The sequence below is a fragment of the Epinephelus lanceolatus genome, chromosome 20, assembly GCF_041903045.1.
Source record: "Epinephelus lanceolatus isolate andai-2023 chromosome 20, ASM4190304v1, whole genome shotgun sequence".
Classification (NCBI taxonomy): domain Eukaryota; kingdom Metazoa; phylum Chordata; class Actinopteri; order Perciformes; family Serranidae; genus Epinephelus; species Epinephelus lanceolatus.
The window spans coordinates 35,192,355-35,214,650 of NC_135753.1; the positions used below are offsets into that span (position 1 = coordinate 35,192,355).

The following is a 22,296-nucleotide window of genomic DNA, read 5'->3' on the forward strand; positions in this document are numbered from 1 at the left end:
AAAGTTCAATAATGTGCAGTGTTACTGTGAGGGAGCAGACAGGAGGCCATGTTAGAAGAGCTGAGGATCTGAAACCATGAGGAAAACCATCATATCTATGAGGACCCGACAGTAGGTTGGTCGGAACTGGTGAGGAGTCGAGGAGCAGGCGGTCTTAATGAGTGGATGCTGTGGTGCACACACAAAGGCAGGATGTGCAGCCATGTGGTGAGGTAAGCCACAGCACAGGAAATCACAGGCAGCAGAACAGGTGAATTCACAATGTAGAGCTAGTCTCGCCACCAGACAATCAGAGATCTCCGCCTTCTGATAGTCTGGGGACACTCCTTTCTAAAGTGTGTTTAACACACTGGCTAAAACGGCCGGCAACAAAGCAACGCCTCTTGCATTTTTGAAAAGGACACGCCTTCTTGGAAATGTGCGCTCCCCCTTTTCTCGTCCGCAAGGAAACAAACACACAGAGAGCTTGAAAATGGATGCCGAGAGATTTAACTCCGTTTTATCAAACGTGTGCTCATCCGTGAAGAAAATATTTTTTCCAGCGGATGTCTTAGTTACAACATGATTGAGCTAACTGGAGTAGTTTCATGTCGTATCCGACAACGGGAGGCTTTTAACAGATGACGTCCTGATGTTAGCTTTGCTGCTAGTGTTAGCTGTCCCTGTCAGCTGCAGCCACTGATGCTTTCTAGACATCGTGATTTCCTAAAACTGAATAAATACCACACATAGCAACACAAAACTGCTTTGCTAGCTCAATCATGTTGTAACTAAGATATCCGTGATAGCTAAACGTGCACACAGAAATAGTAATGTTTGTTCAATCATTGTGTTTATAGACTTTACAAACATCGGATTAGTCCAAACGGTGATACAGTGATGTGAAAAATGTGATATATAGGCTATATATATATATAGCTAAAAGCTCTGCTGGTTTTCTACCCGGAAGTATTTGTAAACAACAAGGCGATTCCCTCTATAGTCTGGCTGGACGGATGAGTCATGGCCTTGTAAAAGATTATGTTTGTTTCTTTTAGCTGGCGAGAATGTGTCGCCGCAAACGTGACAAACATCCACTGAACTTGCATTTTCTGCGAGCACGGCTGAGCCATTTTGTACCGCTACACGTGTTTCTAGTGGGACTATGTTTACAAGCACAAGAGTTCAGCGAGCCACCGAAGGACCGCCCTGCAGATTTACTATTGGTTCTGCAACGTAGGGAGTTTTTTTAAACTCTGAAATTGTATCCGCCCATCTAAACACAAAATCAGGGAGAAAGTCATCAGTCTTTCGTTAAGCAAAGCGTCTAAAGACTGACTTGTGAGTCTAATGTAGAGCTAACTGGCAAAGGTGAACAGAAACCAGGAACACAGAAGCAGAACTCTTCATCAGGAACAAAAGGCGAAGTGGTTTACCAGGGAGCAGGCAAAGCAGGAGAGTCAGAGACGGAAAAGGTCGGCAACAAGGAAGCAGTCTGGAAATAAACAATCTAGTAAAAAGAGTCTGTGAAGCAGGAGTATAGTATGTATAGTGGCAGGGAGTAATAAGGCACAGGTGAGAGGAACTGGCTTGAGGAGGTGGGTGTGGTGGACCAGCAGGAGCGGGAGATGTGTGGACAGGTGATAGGCTGGCAGGTAGGTGTACTGAGAGTATGGCAATGTATGGCAGGTCAGAAGTACACACTGTGACAATACCCAAGAAAACAAGCAAGAACTTCCTTTTTTTGTCGGACAGTTTCTCGCTTGACTTCTCCATTTTTGGCTTCTCCGTATTCTCTTTGCACTTTAGGTCAGTTATAACCAGCTGAGAACCAGCTTTTCAGATTCAGATGAATGCTATGAATGATTTTAGAATAGGCGCAGGAAGTGAAATGGAAGCAGTTCAGTGTTGTTGGAAAAGGGATACAAGTGTGTCCCACACTGCTGCCTGCTACGATTGTCTCTCCCTTAGCCTTCCTTTGCCAAAAAAACATACACTATTTGCATCTTTATTCCCCAGTCCCAGTTATTCTATACTGACGGCTGCATGAGAGTGAAAATTTCAAAGTTCCACATGGCGGTCAGATTAGTGAGGGTACTGCTAATTCCGACCCGAGGGATCAGGGTGCGATCAGGGTGACAGCTTTTGCCTTTTCTGTTTTCTTAACCAACCTCATTCTCCGTCTGTTTCCTCTCATCCTGCCAGACACTTCTTACTTCACCAGCCTGCACTTTGGATCCCGCTCATGAGTGACAGTTATGCTTTTTTTTTTTTGTTTAAGTGACATGTTTTGAGCAATTAAATGTCAATCATGGCAATTTTAAAAAAAAAGAATCCGAGTTGTCTCTGTTGTGCTACTTAATTACAGGTAACCTTGGTTGTTTTGAAGGTGCCATCCTTCCAAGCATATATTACTTCAGCTTTTTGGAAACCAGTAATGAGTAATGAGTCATGAATAAAAGAGAGCTTGAAAAGTTTTCACTCAAACATCTTTATAACCCACATTTAACCAGCCTTGATTACTGGCTAAGAACATTTTCTTTCACGGCAGCAGCCTGGGAAGTTGTCACAGGGGGAAAGAATAGACAGCCACACATACACAAACACACACACACCTGGAAACTACTCAAGTTTTATATTTCCTTTTATCTGCTCCCTTGTCAGGTTTTTAAACAAAGACATGATGGTAACAACTGTTTTCCATTTAGTGTGAAATAAATGGCCAGTTTGAGGAACAACAGAACATGTGAACTGTGTCTGAATGCCACCTATTAATTTCCAACATTGATAATCTTTCACCACTAACAGGGCTCCCCAGGAGAGCCGGGTTTTCCAGGGCTGCCGGGTGACATGGGGATGCCGGGGTTCAAAGGTCACAAGGTGAGCGTCAATTCATACAATAACATACATGAACCAATTATGATAGATGACCTGGTTGGTTTTGTTTGGACTTAACGACGCCAACAAATAGCAACTGAGGCGACACTTTATGAATGATTCATAGCTTTATCTGTCAGGAGTTCATTTACATGTTGTACTGTAGAAATGTTGACAGCTTAACATAATACAAACTTGTTAATGTATTATTCATTTCTTTTTGCTTTAGATGACATGATTACTTTTAATGGTGCTAAAGGTTGTCCTTCACACTTCAAAAGCGGTACGCCCAGGCTCATAAATACAGTGCAAGCAATCCTAATCCGGATCAGTCTCTTTAACATGCTGTGCTTTGTTTTTCTGTACAATATATTGTCAGCAGGACAGTGATGCTAATTTTCTGTTACAATTTACTCAAACAGCATGCTGTTGTTTTGGATGTCACACTGTCAGTGTCAAAACAAAGACCAGAAATTACTGTAAGTTGGACATGTTCTGATGTTCAGTGTCTTTCTAGGGGGAGAGAGGAGAGCCGGGCCCTAAAGGAAATCAGGTACTGTGCTCTTTCTTCACACTTTTACTGAAAGGTCATGTGCACAGTTAAAGGGATCCCCCAAAATTGAAAATACATATATTTCCCCTTACCTGTAGTGCTGTTTATCACTCAAGATTGTTTTGGTGTGAGTTCCTGTGTGTTGGAGATATTGGCTTTAGAGAAGTCTTCCTTCTGATGTCCTTCTGTCAGAAGCCATAGTTCTCTGCCAGAAACCGGTGGATTGCCCCCTCTGGATTGGGAGAGCGTTACTGTATCAAGCATAGGAGTTCAAGTATCTTGGGGACTTGTTCACAAGTTAGGGTAGAATGGAGCGTGAGCCGGAAGGCAAAGCTTCCCATTTAGTTGTCCATCTACGTCCCAACCCTCACCTATGGTCATGAGCTCTGGGTAGTAGTGATGGCCAAATGAAGCCTCATGAAGCATTTTCTTTATTTTCTGAGCCCACTAGATGGCACTCATGGTTTAAAGAGAGAGGCTCAAAGAATGGCAATTCAGTGTGCTTTCAACCTTTTGTTGAACAAAAAGCGTCATCTAGTGGGCTCAGAAAATAAAGAAAATGCTTCATGAGGCTTCATTTGGCCATCACTACTGGGTAGTGACCGAAAGAATGAGATCTTGGATACAAGCAGTGAAAATGAGTTTCCTCCGTGGGGTGGCTTGAGCCACAGAGATGAGCCTCAAAAATTCTGGGAAAAAGTTTTATGGACTGATGAGACAAAGATTAACTTTTTCCAAAGTGATGGAAAGGCGAAAGTTTGGAGAAAGAAAGGATCTGCTCATGATCCCAAACATACAAGCTCATCTGTGAAACACGGTGGAGGTAATGTCATGGCTTGGACTTGCATGGCTTCTTCTGGGACAGGCTCTTTCATCTTCATTGATGATGTAACACATGATAGCAGCAGCAAAATGAACTCAGAAGTCTACAGAAACATTTTGTCTGCTAATTTAAAGAAAGATGCAACCAAACTGATTGGGAGATCCTTCATCATGCAGCAAGATAACGACCCAAAACACACTGCCAAAACAACAAAGGAGTTCATCAGGGGCAAGAAGTGGAAGGTTTTAGACTGGCCAAGTCAGTCTCCAGACTTAAACCCAATAGACTATGCATTTTACCTGCTGAAGAGGAGACTGAAGGGAGTAACCCCCCAAAACAAACAACAACTGGCTTGATGCAGTTATTGAAAGCAAAGGATTTGCAACTAAATATTAAGTCTCATTCACTTTAATCTATTTTAAGTTTATATGTTCCAATACTTTTGCTTCCATTACAAATAATGCTATCTTCTAAGTTGTGTATCAGATTCAGATGTAAATACCTGGAAATAAAAGCTGAAATGTTGATCTCTTGTCTCATATTCATCTTTTGATGTCAAACCCAAATGTTTTCAGTCTACAACAAAAGTAAACGAATTGGACTCACTGTTCCAATACTTTTGGAGGGCACTGTATACACTCTATGGTCAGGACACGAGAGACGTGTCAAGAAGTGCAGTGTAGCCAATCAGAGGCAGAATACGGCCAGTCTTTCCAAGAAAAGCCAATAATGAAAGCGGCGAGCAGAATAAACTGAAGGATTAGTATATTATGTCATATGAAGTGCTTCCCTTGTCTATATGCCTCAGTGTGGTGCTGACATCAGTCACATGACTTTTCCTCAGTTTTATTATCCTTAAATTTATCCAGATCTCTGCAGAAAGAAAGTGTGTTGCTCTTCAGAGCTTGTAACTTATACGGACGCTAACGGGCTACTTGGCCAATTCATTAACTACACTACTGGAAAGCTATCCGACTCAGAGACTAATGACGTTACCACAAGTGATGGCCAAATGAAGCCTCCTGAAGCATTTTCTTTGTTTTTTTGAGCCCACTAGATGGCGCTTTTTGTTCAACAAAAGGTTAAAAGCACACTGAATTGCCATTCTTTGAGCCTCTCTAATAAACCATGAGTGCCATCTAGTGGGCTCAGGAAATAAAGAAAATGCTTCATGAGGCTTCATTGGGTCATCACTAGCACCATGCTACTGAGAAATGCAATTAAATTAGTAATGTAAATACTTGTAGTGAGGCTACTGCCCAACACTGTGTAATATATTACATATTACTTATTACCCTTATTTGTAAGCCATAAGTAACTTTACAGTATTACTCTCTGTGTAGAGTAATGAGTTACTTACCTTACCTTATTACACTACTTTTGGGTTACTTTCACCAAAATCACCTCAGAAGAACAAATGTTCATTTTAAATGGATGAGGGTCATGTTGTTTCACAGAAGCTCCAGTTTATCACAGTTCATTTCAAATCGAGTGCTGCAGGTCTGACCCATTCATTCATTCATTCAGTCATTCATTCATTCATTCATTCACATTAAGTGGTTACCAATTTGGATTAAATCACCTGCTTATATTAATAGTATCATGATGATATAGAACAATTATGTAGCTTAGAGCGTTTAAAATAAATGAATATCCTTGGACACAGGGAGGGTCAGGCAGAGGAACAAAGCCTGAGTCTGAGATATAGATAAACATTTGTGGGCCTATGATATGAGACACAATACACAAATATTAAGGTTAGCAACAAAAGGAATGGCATGATATCAAGTCATTATGACGAGCACTATGCTGGTTCCTGCTGTGCCGGTCAGCTACAGCAGCGCTGCAGAGAGAGTTATGCAAAAGAACGGGACTGCGTGCTGTAGTCGGGAATGTAAACAAGGAAAAACATCCAACATATATTAACTTCGCCCGTATTTGTTGATCACCGGGACGGGGAGATATGTGAATGGAAACACGCTGGGCAGGATAATGTACACGACCACTGGCACCTTTATATAATGTAACGTATACTGAATGATATCACAACACACTGGTGGCGCACTCGTGGAAGTGGATCAGTGTGGATAAATGAAAAATAAAAACATTAAACAGATAATTTTGGGTGGTAATGAGTAACCTGAAATTGTAAATGTCATTATTACCTGAAATCCTGTTGGTAACCTGCTATATTACTTAGTTACTGATAAAAGTGATGTATTGCTATAATTCATAAAGTGTTATCCCCAACACTGAACATAACAAACCACAGAGAGGCTCGGATTACAGCACATACATAGGTAGCGTGACTCTAGTGATGGCCAAATGAAGCCTCATGAAGCATTTTCTTTATTTTCTGAACCCACTAGATGGCGCTTGTGGTTTAAAGAGAGAGGCTCAAAGAATGGCAATTCAGTGAAGCTTTCAACCTTTCGTTGAACAAAAAGCGCCATCTAGTGGGCTCAGAAAATAAAGAAAATGCTACATGAGGCTTCATTTGGCCATCACTACGTGACTCCATTTGCTGCTCAGGATGCCAGTACTCCATTTCATTTGAACATAGCAAACTGCTATATTAATGCTCTTAATGTTGTAAACAGAAACTTTAACACTGTAGCAACAAGATGCCACCCCGTTGTACGTCCCTCATTGTTCAATTTGTGAGTGGTGCTGTGTTAACAATCAAAGCATGTGATGAATGCTCTGATTCGGTTGCTTCCCTTGACGTGCACTAATGGAAAACAGTGTGAGAGCCCAGAGGAGCAGAGGAAGGAGAGCAGTGTGTTATAGTGCTGCGGGATGCAGTTGGAAAGCCACACACGAGATAAAAAGTCAGGTTTGTTAAAGGTCACAACTAGCCAATTCCTATCCCCTCTCTCCCTGGGTTTCTCTTATTGCCTGCTAGTGGTAATCATGACCTTTTCTCCACTCACTCTCTCTCTCACACACACACACACACACACACACACACAGAATGAAGACATGGACCAGCACACAGTAATACACACACCTAAATAGACACACCCGTTGTTGCACACATCCAATCTGACCGATACACACACAGACACACACAGACACACACACACACACACACACACACACACACACACACACACACACACACAACATGAAGCCATACCAGCACATGTGTAAACACACTCACACAAACATTCAGTTAATAATGATGTATCTCTTTGCAGGGGGAGCGAGGCAGAGATGGAGAGCCGGGGACTCCTGGTGTACCTGTGAGTGCAGAGTCCTCCTGCTTCCACTGGGTGGCAGCGAAGCTCATGTTTCTATAGCTCTAGCAGGGAGTCTGAGTGTTAAACGTGTGTGTTTGTGTGTGTGTATGTGCAGTTACAAGGGACCAAATGTCCCCACAAGGGCATGAGGAGAAGGAGGAATATATTGGCCGGTCGGTCCTCACTTACAAGGAGCTAATTTGTGGTTAGAACTTGAGTTTTAATTTTTTGTCTGTCTGTAGCTAATATCATAAATCCCCCTGATACAAGTCACCATAAAGACTTTATCACAAAATAAATATGATTATAATAAACTCTACTAATATAACACCTCTCTGAAAGTGACTTTACAAGGTGCTTTACAAGATTAAAATCAGACAGCATATAAAAACACATAAAAATGCAATAAAAAGACTAAACAGAAAACACTACAAGCAAACAGCAGCACAGAGCGGGGCACAATACAAAACTGACTAAATGAGAAGAGACAAAATAAAAATGAGAGAATAAAACAGCACAGAAGCTCCAAACTGTGATATAAGATCAGAAAATCAAATAAAATACGTTCTGGAAAAGTAAACTTTCAGCAGGGACACAGGATGAGGTAACCGACTAAGCCGAGGTAATCTGTTTAGGAGATGTGTTCCAGACTCTCGGGGCCCTCGTGGCAAAGCGATGACTTTAGTGTTTAGACTCAGAACAACCATATGAGGATCACCAGTGGTGCTGGCAGGATTATATTTCATAGTAGGTCGCACAGGAACTGCCCATCCACTTGTAGGGTACCTTTACCACGTACAGTAGGTTCCCTATGCAGTCTACTCAGGGAGGGAGCAAGAGATTAATATTAACATTATAGACATAACACCATAAAACTCTGATTAGCCTACCACCTGCATTTCAAAGACAATGATAAAACTAATTATAATAAGAAGAAGAACAATGACAACAATAGCCATATAATAAACTTATTTATATAGCACCTTTCCATACAATAGATAGATAGATAGATAGATAGAAAGAATCAAACAGTATGTGGACAGTAATATACATGTAAATACAAGAAGACAAAAACAGATCAAAATAAAATATATGAAAATATATGAAATATGAAATATATACAATAATAAGTGGTACAAACATTTTAAAAACACAAGAGAAATATACAGGAATAAAGTAAAAATTGTGAATGTCAAAAGACTTTAAAAGACTTTAAAAGAGCTGCAGCAGCTTGAAATGTAAATAAAAAGTAAAAGCGTAAGTTAGTGATGGCCAAATGAAGCCTCATGAAGCATTTTCTTTATTTTCTGAGCCCACTAGATGGCGCTCATGGTTCAAAGAGAGAGGCTCAAAGAATGGCAATTCAGTGTGCTTTCAACCTTTTGTTGAACAAAAAGCACCATCTAGTGGGCTCAGAAAATAAAGACAATGCTTCATGAGGCTTCATTTGGCCATCACTAGCGTAATTAGAAAGAGTTTCAGACCTGTATCAGAAAGTCAGAGCTAGTTAAAGGCTAAAGTGGACAGATATATATTTGGCCTACTTTGAGCAATATTTAGCAAACTACTTTCCTTGATATCTATCCGTAATGTGTTTCAATGCTTTGGGGCGTCTTTGACAAAGGGTCCCTGATCTTCTTCTGGCTGTTGCTGTGAACCTCCAATAAACCAGCAGCAGATGATCGCAGTGCTCTTCGAGGCAAATAGTTAACAAGGAAAGAAACCTGACAACAACAGCCAGCAATAGCCCAGAGAAACGTACAGGCATTTAGCAGACAACAAACATCCTTACATCATAACGTATCGTTACAACGTTAGCAGACTCGGTGCTTGTACTGCTGCTCTCTGCATATTTGCTGCTGAGGCTTGTTTGTTTTCTTATTTCAAAAGCCTGAAAAATGCTCAGTTGTTTTCGTTTGCACATTTCTAACTACTGTTGCTTGCTAACACACAAGATAGGTAACACAATATTTCTAGCATCACAACTGAGGGCCAGAAATGGTTTATCATACCCTGACCTCTGGCTTGTGACATGTGCAGCAATTGCGGCATCCAAACGTATTTGCATCATAGTTATTGAAAATAAAAATGAGGATCACAGTGTTACAGTTCAGATTGTTGGCAACAGTGGAAAGGACCCACACACTCAGGCAGGACAGGCTGAATTACAGGCGTTGAACTAAAAATCGATGGTCAGTTTACAGACTTAGAGCTGGCAACTTCAAGGCACTCTGAAGACGCACAGATATCTGTCAAGGTGAAGTCAGGAGGGCAGGTCAGAGACAGGCAGCTGGTCTGAGAGTGCGATTACACCATCTTGTAAAACAACAAAATCAATTCATTTCAAGGGAATCACCACTTTCCTTTGCTGTGGTATAAACCGCTCCACAGACGGGGCATCGTTGTTGGACAGTTATTAGACACACACAGGTACAAATGTCTTTAATAAACTGTGCTGGACTCTGTGTTCCTTCAGGGACAGAGCTAACAAGCTTGCTAACTGAAAGTTATTGGTGGCTGAACTTCTTTAACTTGGCAAGTAAGCGAGTTCAGAGAGCTATCGCTGTCATTTTTCCATCTTTTTGACTTGTCACAGCAGGAAAAGTGCAGGTAAATGTACAGAGCCTTTCTATTCCTCCGATCACTCAAATTGCCTTTACACTATGAGTCACAGTCACACGTGGTCGAGGCTATCATACAAGATGCCACCTGCTTCTCAGCCTCAAGTTGAACCCACACGCACCATTGTAACAGACATTGGGAGCAATTCAGGGTTCAGTATCCTGCTCAGGAATGCTTCAACATGCAGACATGAGGAGACGGGGATCAAGCCACCAGTCCTCCAATAAGTGGACGACACACTCTACCTCCTGAGCCACAAACATTACGACATGCAAGGTACCCTGGGTACCAACCAGAACGGTTGTTGATGTTCTGGGACGCCGTGTCAAGTTCTGCCTGTTACATGCATCGTCTTCTTTCAAAATACACTTGAATGAAATGCACTACGTCAGTACAACACTGAAAATTGATTTTTTTATGTTCCTTCAACAACAAAAGCATGTGGGTGGGTTTAGGAAAAAATAACAGGGTTTGGCTTTAAAGTCTTACGGGACATGAACACTGCTCACCTGCGTGAAAGTCAGTGGCTGTTGGGCCAATCCACCACCCCTCCTACTCACCCTACTTGGGCTTTTGCAGGCCTAACTTTCATTCTTGTCCCGTCGCATTTCCCTCTGACACCATTAAACTATAATGGCGACCAGCTGTGTATCATGCCGATAATAAAGGATGGCTTTTTCGTCAGTGTCTGATGCCTAAAGTCACTGCCCAAGCACTGGATTTTGATGACTTCGGAGTGAAACAGGGTTGGCCCAGTGTTAGTAACAACATTAACAATGACTCTGTTCTGTTCAAGTGTCCCAGTAAACCATGACAATGTGAGCCAGCGTAAACAATACCCTAAAATGGGTGAAGTCAGGTTTTATTGGACATCCAGTAAAAGGGGACAAATACGGTTTTGCACCCTGGGTTCTTATTAGCACTAGTGATGGCCAAATGAAGCCTCATGAAGCATTTTCTTTATTTTCTGAGCCCACTAGATGGCGCTCATGGTTTAAAGAGAGAATCTCAGTAGTACAAACTTTCAACCTTTTGTTGAACAAAAAGCGCCATCTGGTGGGCTCAGAAAATATAGAAAATACTTCATGAGGCCTCATTTGGCCATCACTAATTAGCACCCAATCACCCGAACCCGACACGATTCAAGCCTGGGGGCAGTAATCAGAAATTACCTAGGTTGGGCCCAGTCGGATTCATGCAGAATTTGTTGCCCCAGAATTCTTTCTTTGTTCTCTGAACCAACTAGATGGCACAATTGGTTTAAAGAAAAAGATTTGACAAATGGCAAGTCAGTGCCATTCAGAAGGGTGGGGCAATGGCCTATGTCACCCCCCGCCGTTCGAAAGGGAGTCAGGTTCAGATCTCTAAATCTGGAGTGGTAGAGATAGGTGCCGCGAGCCTTCGGAAAAGCTGGTGGGACCCCCAGGGAGAGTTCTGTTTTCTTTGTGAAGGGTGGGCTCAAAAAAGAAAGAAAATGGTTAATAAGGCTTCATTTGGCCATCACCATCTACAACTGAAGAAGCTAAATAGAATTATTATTGTGCTTTTCCTGCTGTGACATGTCAAAATGTCCTCTGAAAAACTAGCACTAGCATGTTAGCTATTAGGTCGCCAGCCATCAGACTTCAAAAACTAGCCTACACCAAGAAAAATACATAAAGTGTAAATTGGTACAGTAGGTGCTAAATGTCTGGGGGACCAAATGACAAGTGGCTGTTTCGACACATTGGGAAACAGGTGTGTAGGAGCTGTGTGAGCAGGTGACTTGTGGATAGATAAGAAAGAAAAGTTCCTCAAAAATATTTTCACAGAGTGAAATCAGGCTTCATGAGGTGAGAGAGACAGAATTGCACTATTGATTTTACATGTTTATCCACGTTGGGATAATCATCCTCATCAATAACTGGCAATGAGCAAACATAATGATATAAATTGCTGTGTGATCTGCAATTTCCAGCTTTCAAGCCAAGCTTTGTAATTTATGTTTTAATAGCAATGATACCAAATGAGTAGCATTTAAGAATTGATCAGTGAGTATCGATTACTAAGGTATCGATTTTCACATCCCTTGATGGGGTTTACACAATGAATCCAGTCAGAGGTTTGTGTGTGTGTGTATGTGTGTGTGTGTGTGTGTGTGTGTGTGTGTGTGTGTGTGTGCAGCAGCAGCTATATTGCATCATGTGGAGACAAAGTTGTGCAGTCTTGTCTGTGACACTTGAGACAGATAAAACGATTGTATTTTCGGTATGCAGCTTAATGTTCACACTCTGTAATTCTACAGTGTTGAGAGCAGCCCGGCTTCCATGTGACACACTCTCAAGGCTAAATGCACCAGCAGTGAATCACAAGTGTGTCACCGCTGAAATGAATATGACATATTTTTGTCTTCAGACAGACTTCCTAATACTTGCTGGGTAAAATAAATATGCCTCTGCACTGCAGTTCAGGAGAGGGTGTGTTCTGTTCTCCTGGTTTCCCTCCTCATTACCACTTGCCTTCTACTGGGGAGTAATGTGGCGTTCAGATTACAGCGCGTTGCACAGCGCAGAGCTCTGTGTTTTGCAAAGACACGTAGACTACAATGTGAGCGTTGCTAGGAGATCATCATGGATTGAAAGAGCATCTTTGTAACAAACCTGGTAGCTGCATCTGAGGGCTCATATTTCACAAAGCAAATGTTTAGTTAGTTGGCAGCACAATGTCATCAGCAGAGCTTGCGGAGCTGCAAAGGAACTGAAGAATAACATACAAACTTTTCATGATTCTGAGCATCTCTAGGATTTAACATCCATGTTGACATGACATAGAAGAAAAGACAGGGTGGCAGCCAATCACAGGAAAGAGTCCCTAAAGGGAAAGGGATTATTTCTTGAAAAGAGCAGCTAGAGGCACAAAAGTTTCAACTTGGCACAAAGAGATAAAAGTCCTCTGGGAACACATGGGCACCGAAACTGGCTACCATTGCTGCAGTTGGTGATCAGTGTGGATATTCAACTTCACAGTGTGTTTATACGTGTTATCCAAAGAGGCAGGAGGTCTCATCTCTCAAGAGTCTGTGGCCTTGTTTATGTTGAGCGTGTAAATTTACATACTGAGCTCCAAAGGGCCAGTTAGCATATGATGTTGCCACTATACTGGTGTTACCGTGCATCGTTTTAGCCATTCAAGTCCTGGCAGCTTGTTAAAATTCTGGGAAGCTGCTGCCTGAGAAAACCAGCTTATTTCTTTTTCATTGGCTTTTTTCTTTGTGTTTGAAGTTCTTGTGTAGTTTCGTGAAGTAGAAAACAAATCTGTGCTTCAGTTGCATGAGAGAGGGAAAATGGCCGTGATCAGTTGATTTCACGGGGTGTGCCACGAAGCCAGAGTTCTCTGTATCATGAAGGTGGATCTCTTTCATCCTGGCGAGGCCTGTGTGGTAACTTATGCTGCACAGCAAACCTGGTCGGACCAGTTTGTGTTCAGCAGCTAAAATGCGCCTTTCACTAACCAACTCCTTACAAATAGGCCCACTTAAAGTCTCTGAGTGATATAGATCCTCAGCTGAGGGAATACATTCTCAGTGCAAACTTACCTTGCAATCTCAGTAGTACAAACTATACGCACTGAGTTGCCTTATTATTTTCTACAGTATATCAGTGATGTTGAAAATCTCATCAAGAATACAGTTATTTTATTCACAAGGTTGTTCTTGCTCTCTCTTATCTACCGATTATGTTTGTAGTGTTCTTGGGACATTTGCCCACGCTGGCTCTTAAAGAGGCCATCTATTAAATCACAGGTAGTGCACAGTAGTAACTCACAATATTATTAAAGTTATTATAGGTCTTTAAACCTTAACACTACCACTTTTCACTGATTATGTTTTTATGCTTGGTCTTGACTTTACAAAACCCATTTTACACTGCTTGTATTTTACAGCCGAATGTCCCCATCTAGAGCAGTGGTTACCAACTGGTCCAGCCACCATGTCCAGATTTCTCCTTAGTTATTAGTAAGGTCCACTCAGGTCCATTCAGAATGGACCCACGACCCACAATCACAGCCAGTCCCACTAGTTGGGAACCACTGATCTAGAGCCAGTGTTTGGTTTGTCCATTCTGGGCTGCTGTGGAAACATGGCTGTGCAACATGGTGATCACTGTAGACAGCGACCTGCTTCCTCCATAGATATAAATGGCTCATTCTAAGGTGACTAAAACACAATTCCTATTTTCAGTTGATTATAACCTTCAGTGAACATCTTACTATATAATGACGAAAACTGTGTGTGTGTGTCTGTTCCACGTTTTTCTCCTCACTGACTTGGTCAATCCATGTGAAATTTGGCACAGTGGTAGAGGGTCATGGGAGGATGCCAATGAAGCAATATTACATCAATTGGCCAAAGGGGGGCGCTATAGCAACCGATTGAAATGTCAAACTTTGAATGGGCATATCTCATGCCCCGTATGTCGTAGAGACATGAAACTTTGCACAGAGATGCCTCTCCCCATGAGGAACACATTTGCCTCAAGAACCCATAACTTCCGCTTATATAGATTTTCCGCCATTTTGATTTTTTTGAAAAACACTTCAAATGGATCTCTTCCTAGGAAGTTTGAGCGACCTGCATGAAACTGGGTGAACATAATCTAGGGACCAATATCTAAAGTTCCCTCTTGGCAAAAGTTGGAAAACTTACTAAAACTGAGCTTCTATAAGGCAATGAATATTGCGGAGGGCGTGGCTCATCACATAAAGGTGTATAACATCTCAAGGGTTTCACCCATCACCACGCAACTTTGTAGGCATATGACCACACATAATCTGAGGGGACCCCTCCATTATTGACCCCATCAAACAAAATGGGGGCGCTAGAGAGCTCATTTCTTATCTAGGCCTAACCGCCATATGGATTTTTAATAAACTTGGTAGATATGTAGAACAGGACGCCTCAAGGTGACTGGAGAAATTTAACTCTAATTGGCAACTGGGTGGCGCTATAACAACAGAAAAATGCTTCAAAATGGCTAAAATGCGAGCGATCGCTGTGGCTCCCCCTGTGGACCAATGTTGGTGTTTCTAATTTTTGGTATGACTAAGTCATGGTATGGTATGCTGTACATAATCACGGAAACTGTCAGTGTGTCATTCTGTCAGTCAGTCATTCTGTCTGTCCCACGTTTTTCTACTCACTGACATGGTCAATCTATGTGAAACTGCACATAGGCATTGAGGATTGGCATAGGTAGAAGGTGACAAAGCTACCAATGGCTATGGACTAGTAGTTATTATATTATATCCCAGTTATGCCAACACCTACTCCTACACACTGAACCTTCAAATCTGCTGTTTAAGAGCTGTAAAATGTGCAGCTGTTGCATTAGGAATTCCCCTCTCACTTCGATTTAAACAACAGCTTTTTTTCTGTAGTTCAAAGGCAGAGGTAGACGAGATATGACCGATCAATTTTCGGAGTTTTGTGGGAATGCGCACAGAGCCTGAGGAAGAAAACCTGGGTTAACAGAGCAACTACCTTCATGGCACGTGTTATCTTTGACTGAGGCTTTAACGGTTTGTTGAGGCAACTAATGCTAAAAAAGCCTGGCTCTGGTAAACTTGCTTCATGGTACAGGCTTTAGGTTGTCACTACTGTGCATCAGAGGACATTAGCAGAAAGCTGAACCTTTTTCGACTTCGACGTTGCCCCGCTGAGCTTTCCTTTGAGGTTTTGAGTAAAGGTGGGAGATGCCATCCTGTTTAATTTACAATAAATGGCACCCTGTTGTATCTCCAGTGTTTGAGTCTGTATGTGTGAATGGGCAGAGCCATGTTTCTGTGTTGTGCTGTGGGCATTAAATGCTTCAAAAAATACTTCAGCTGATACAAAACTTCCTCATAGCAGTCTGAGGGAATGCTGGTCTGTTTGTTTCTCACAGCACAAGCATGGCTACAATCACTTCCCAGTAAAGGAGAACATATGGATGAGAAAGAGGAAGCATTTTAAGGGAAGCAGAACACTCAGAATCTCAAAAATAAAATGTGTCCTAACACTATGACAAACTCCTCCAGAGTTGGTGTTGCCACTGGATGGTGTCTTTTGAGGACTAACAGATCTGCAGATGCATTTTTCATCACATTACAACAAGAAGCAAAATAAGAAAAAGAGCTTTAAAGAATGCATTACAATAACCAATCTAAAATGTTTTGTAAGCCAGCGGTTTTGACAGAAAAGAGAACGGTTCTGCATCAGCAATGCAGAGCAGCGAGCATAGCTCCTCTGACATACTAACTCAGCCTTTGATATGTAAGCTGAAGTTTCTAACTGTCTCTCTCTATTTCCCCCTCTTCTCTTTTCCTCCCCACCCTTCCCGCTCTCTTTTCTTTCTTCCGTCAGGGCGAAGTGGGACCCAGGGGAAGGAAAGGAGAGGTTTGTCGAATTAGACTTTGCAGTATTAGATATAATCCATTCTGTCTTATTCTGCACCGCAGTGAGAAGCCCTGTCAAGCCTGCACAGCTGCTATAGAAGACTTACAGAGCCAATACCTCCAGGCCTGGGGAAATCTGGCCCCCCGGGCAAAAATATACATCACAAAAGCCCTTGTTTCTAAAGGCGCACACATCTGAAATATCAAACACTTAATGTACTGTCTGCAGAATCACAATTTATGGAGATACAGCTTCTCTCAGTTGTGCAAGTGCCGTATCATTTGTGGAATATCATTTGATAACAGTGCACACTGTATTAGCATGCTTCTTGATCACAAAAAAAAAAAGTAACGAGAGTAAAAAAAAAAAAAAATGGAATGCTGTGTATAGATCTAATTAGGATAATTGACGATCTGCTAAGCCAGCCCTCCTTACTGCTGCTACACCTGTCTGTCAAACGTTCCATTCTTGCATGCTTTGCAGTTTGCAATGATCAGGTGGCAGATTTACACCTTGAAATATGGAGTCATTTTTGAAACAGTGGGTGTTTGTTTTCAGACAGAGGTAGAAAAAGGCAGCCTCTCATTGCTCGCTGGAGTCCGCTGGCAGATTTTATCAGCTGTAGCTATCGAGCTAAGAAAGCTAGTTTAGCTCCATGCTGTCTTTTAATGTTTCCAGTTGACTTATTTTAAAACAAGCCCCAAGAAAATGAGTCTTAAATACCCACTTGGCTACTGTGCTAACAGACTGAGGCTAAAGCTACATGTCTCACGCATAAACTCAGCAGCCATACAAGGTGATGATCCACGAAGACATGGATTTAAAGACACAGCATTGGTCTTGTGTTAACGGTGACCCTGAGAGCTTAACACACTGTAAATTATGACAACACATGCAAATAGGTTTGGCACAAGCAAAAGTGCTGCATGACACCAAAAAGTGATGCACATGCTAGTACTCACTTGTTGCCATGGTTTGTAGCTTATGAAGGTATCAAAGTTGGCTAGATATTTTAACAATAAGAGAAAGGCTAACGCTAGGTTAATGGAAATACCAAGATTGGAGTCACCAATTCAGTGTCTGACCAAATATCTCCTCTTCTGTTCCTGATGTGAGGCTGAATAATGGCCAGAAAAGTGTTTTTGCAGAACATTATGTTGTCACCATGAGGTTGACCTTTGACCTTTTGGATATAAACTGTCATTACTTCATCATTTTATTCCATTCCATAACCACAAAAATTTAATGACTTTATTGTTGAATCCAAGTGGATGTTTGTGCCAAATTTGAGAAAATGCCGCCAAGGCGTTCTTGAGATATCCCATTCATGAGAATAAGACAGACTAAAGGTTGCAGTGACCTTAACCTTTAAACCAGCAAAAATATCTGATCAAATCATAGTTGAGTCCGAAAGGATGTTTGTGCCAAATTTGAAGGTATTCATTTGAGGGTGTTCTTGAGATATTGTGTTCACAAGAATGAGACAAACCAGGTAACGGTGACCTTGACCTTTAACCTATGACCACCAAAATCTAGTCAGTTCATTGATGAGTCCAAGTGGACGTTTGTGCCTATTTTTAAGGAATTCTTGCAACACCTTGAAAACATAATGCCTCCAGCTATCGGCTGTATGGGGGCATAAAAAATGACATTTGATGGATAGCTGATTTTAATAACTTCATAATCCACACTTTTCTTAATTTGCAGTGTGTTGAGCTGTAAGGGCCACCGTATGTATTGCATTGCTGAGTTAGTGAGCCCGAGCATTTTATATATTTATAAGGACAAATATACGATTAGACTGTTTTTGTTACGTTGCTCTGGGGCAGGATAGACTCCCTAAGTTTAGCTAGCTCTGTTAGCATCCAGGGCCAGTTAGCCAGACATGCTAATGATTGCAGCTTGTATTGGAGCAGACAAATAAAGTTTCATCCATACCTTACACACAGGCTGTGCTCTTGTATTATTGGATTTGGAAAGGTTACAAAAAGAGACGCAACTCTCAGAACTCTTTAAATCCTGAGCATCTCTTATTCAGCAAAGCTCGTCACTCGCTGGCAGTTGATCTTTATGTAGGAGATGACATAATTTAGTCAATGACTGTGAAATATGACTCTATTTCACCTTCTCTTGCTTCTTCAGCCAGGAGTGACAGGTGATGTAGGCCACAGGGGGCCTGAAGGAAAGAAAGGGGACATGGGCCACATGGGTGCTGTTGGTCCCAGGGGATTTCCTGGCCAGGACGGGTTGCCAGGCCAACCAGGCCAACCAGGATATCCGGGGAAACCTGTGAGTGAACCTCTTCCTAACCATCTCCTCTAAGCGGATTAAAAAAAAAAAAAAAAAAAAAAGGGCTGAAAGAAACAGTCAGTGATTTCCTGTCTGGATTGGAGGAGTTATGTTTGGGGGTAATGGGAGCGTTTCTGTCAGTGTGTGTGGGCTACGTGAAGACAGAGAGTGGAGCGTTGAGAAGATCCTGTAAATCTGCAGGCACGCTCAATCACAGGTTGAGCCTGTTTTCCCAGTCCCACAGTGGATTCAGCTGAATCAAAGTGTAATTGTGTGTTGCAGGGCAAGCTTCCCTCAGATGAACATCTTCTAAAGCTCTGCACTGATGTTCTGCGTAGTAAGTATCTGTTTGTTTTTATGTCACTTTGCTGAGAACCACAGTATGAAAGCCCGGGTCTGAAACTTCCCCCCAGCCCCAAGTGCTGCTGAGAGCTGTCTCAGACGTGGAGCTGAACTTTTCTTTGATCGATTTACACTGATTATTACAAACTAGGGTTAAAGCAGGGTATCTGGAGAATCATTCAGGCGATTATTCTCTCTCTAAAGGCGATAACAGGCGTCACAAGCGTGCGTCCAAGCAAACAAACAGTCTCCATGGAAACACTGTCCGATGTTTGGTGAACAAGTGTTAGAGTGTTAAGAGAAAACTGAGACAGTCAGTTGAAAGACACTAAAGCTCCATAGAGAGGACGGGAGCTGTTGGTGATATTTATCGCTACAAACAGCCTCTTTATCATTACATGTATTTATGTTTTGCAATTGCTGATAAAAACTACGGTAGGCTATTTATGTGACTGAATGGATAAAACACTAATATCCAATCAAAATCTACAACTGTTTTTGGATGTAGCTGTGAATGACAAATATAAATAAGATCCCCTCCATTTACCTAAACCAGCAAAGACAAACTTGGTAAAGTAAAAGTCTTTTGTCCAACGATGGAAAAGCTGACAAAGCTGCAAAATTGAATTTTCATTTGATTACATGCAGTTTTTGTCAGTTCAGAAAAGGACCCAAATGCAGCTAACTAAAGTCCAAATGACAAAAGAATTACCAGAACTAAACTGAAAACCAAACAGGATAACATGATGAATACAGGGAAGAAATCCAAAACAGAACACAAGAGACCAGGCAGGAAACAGAGCAGGAACAAGGGAACGAACACAGACAAACTGACAAAGAACAAATGGAAACACACAGGTATATATACACAGAAAACTAATCACAAGAACGAGACACAGCTGGAGGAGGAGGACACAGGCAACAGGAGGGAAATGGAGGCCCAATTCCAATCCGATCCCTTATAGACTCACTGACTTAGGCCCAATTCCAATCCTGCCCCTAAAGACTCAAGCCCTGAACCCTCACTGACTTAACTGATGTCAGCTGTAAGTGATTGAGTGTGAGAGTCTGAAAGGGCTCCGGATGCTACAAATAGGAATGGGACAGCACTTGTCCCCCTCTCTACAAAATGTTGTTGACACTGGCGGCTCTGGGCGTGATCATTTATCGGTTATTGTCAGCATATATTCCACACACAAAGAATATATATCTATAGATAGATAGATAGATAGATAGATAGATAGATATAGATATATATTCTTTATGTGTGGAATATAACCACTGGTATTCCTCTGACTTCATGTGTGTTTATGTACCATCTTAAATCCTTGTCAATGTAATGTTTCATTGTTTATCTATCTGTTTTTTTCGGTCTCCTTCCATAATGTTACCGTTTGCATATCTGCCGACCGTGTTTTCGTTTTTTTATAACACTTCCGGTGTTCCGAGGGCAACCCCTGTATTTGACATCACAACGCTATGAACTGTGGGTAATTTCCTTACCGTAAGTCCGCATCGATGCTGACCTACGGTAAGGGGGCATAAAGGGCTCACTCACTGACTCACTGACTTGACGATTTGACAGTGGGACAGCCCTCACACACTCACGCACTTCACATGAACGCGCCTCTAAGTCAGTGAGTCTGTAAGGGATCGGATTGGAATTGGGCCTTCGAGGCGCGTTCATGTGAAGTGCGTGAGTGTGTGAGGGCTGTCCCATTGTCAAATCGTCAAGTCAGTGAGTCAGTGAGTGAGCCCTTTATGCCCCCTTACCGTAGGTCAGCATCGATGCGGACTTACGGTAAGGAAATTACCCACAGTTAGATAGATAGATCTATCTATCTATCTAGATATATATTCTTTGTGTGTGGAATATATGATCACGCCCAGAGCCGCCAATGTTAACAACATTTTGTAGAGAGGGGGATAAGTGCTGTCCCATTCCTATTTGTAGCATCCGAAGCCCTTTTAGACGCCGTTTACACGTTACCGGCTATTTTCATAAACGGACATTTCACCGTCTCCGTTTTCAAAAAGATCTTCATTTACACTTACCTGTGTATATATACACAAGAGCATGCCAAACCTGTAGGTGGCAGTGTAACGAGAAGCTCAAGCCTTCCATGTATCCATTGTCACCATAGCAACATAGGTCGCACTTTTTACACAGGCGCAAGTTCCGGCGCATACTGTGACATGGGCTGCCTATAACTCCGTTTATCTCCGTTTATCTCAGTTTACATGCAAACCCGCAACCGGAGTTTTCCAAAATCTCGACTCTGGCCAGAGTTTTTAGAAAGACTCGTTTTCAGAGGATAAATCTCTGTTTGCGTGTAAACGAAGGGCACAAACGAAGGAAGATGTCTCCGTTTATAAAAATCACTGTGTACATGTAAACGGTCTCTCAGACTCTCACACTCAATCACTTACAGCTGACGTCAGTTAAGTCAGTGAGGGTTCAGGGCTTGAGTCTTTAGGGGCCGGATTGGAATTGGGCCGGAGATTGGCTAACAACAAGGGTGTGGAGGGGAACATTCAGGTGGAGCAGACGAGACTAATACACAGGTGTGAAGGGAAGACTCTGGGAACAGGGAAGGACTAACAAGACAGGTGTGACAGAAAACAAGCGGGAAAACACACAAAGACAGGAAGTAAAACCAGACATGACACATGAGGAGAGAATCTACAAAATAAAACAGGAAGCAGATTAAACATGAATGAATAACATGAAACAAGGAACACAAACAGAAGACTTAAAATGATCTAAAGATAGTTCGTCCAATTTGCAGTGATGTTACAAATGCAACCCAATCACCAGCAAAAATGTTAGCATTTTACATTTCTGCAAACCCAGGATATGTTTGTTTTGTTTGTTATTATAGCAGAGAGGTGGAAACTTTACATTTCAACAGTGCTTTGGTTAATTTGTGGTTAGGTAATAAAAAACACTTGGTTATGGTTCAGAAAAGATCAGTTTTTGGCCTGAAATACCCGATTTTGGGGGCAAAATCCTACCTGAAAACACTGTGATGTCTAAGTAAAAAACAATCGCTCTCTGTGTGACACGCCATCCACCTCCCTATGACGATGTCGGCTCGTGTACGTCACTTTGAAAACGTTGAAATAATACCTATGAAATGTATTTGTGGTTAGCAGA

The 22,296-nt window shown here is 41.9% G+C and overlaps 1 protein-coding gene across 1 annotated transcript in view; it reads left to right on the forward strand.

Moving 5' to 3' along the window:
- The window catches only part of LOC117264469 (uncharacterized), a 100,624-nt gene that overhangs the window by 72,856 nt on the left and 5,472 nt on the right, over positions 1-22,296 (forward strand). Inside the window, exons 24-29 of the mRNA XM_078162608.1 lie at positions 2,788-2,859; positions 3,374-3,409; positions 7,433-7,477; positions 16,476-16,508; positions 18,651-18,797; positions 19,080-19,134. Coding sequence (XP_078018734.1) covers positions 2,788-2,859; positions 3,374-3,409; positions 7,433-7,477; positions 16,476-16,508; positions 18,651-18,797; positions 19,080-19,134 — 388 coding nt within the window. The remainder of the gene's footprint in view (positions 1-2,787; positions 2,860-3,373; positions 3,410-7,432; positions 7,478-16,475; positions 16,509-18,650; positions 18,798-19,079; positions 19,135-22,296) is intronic.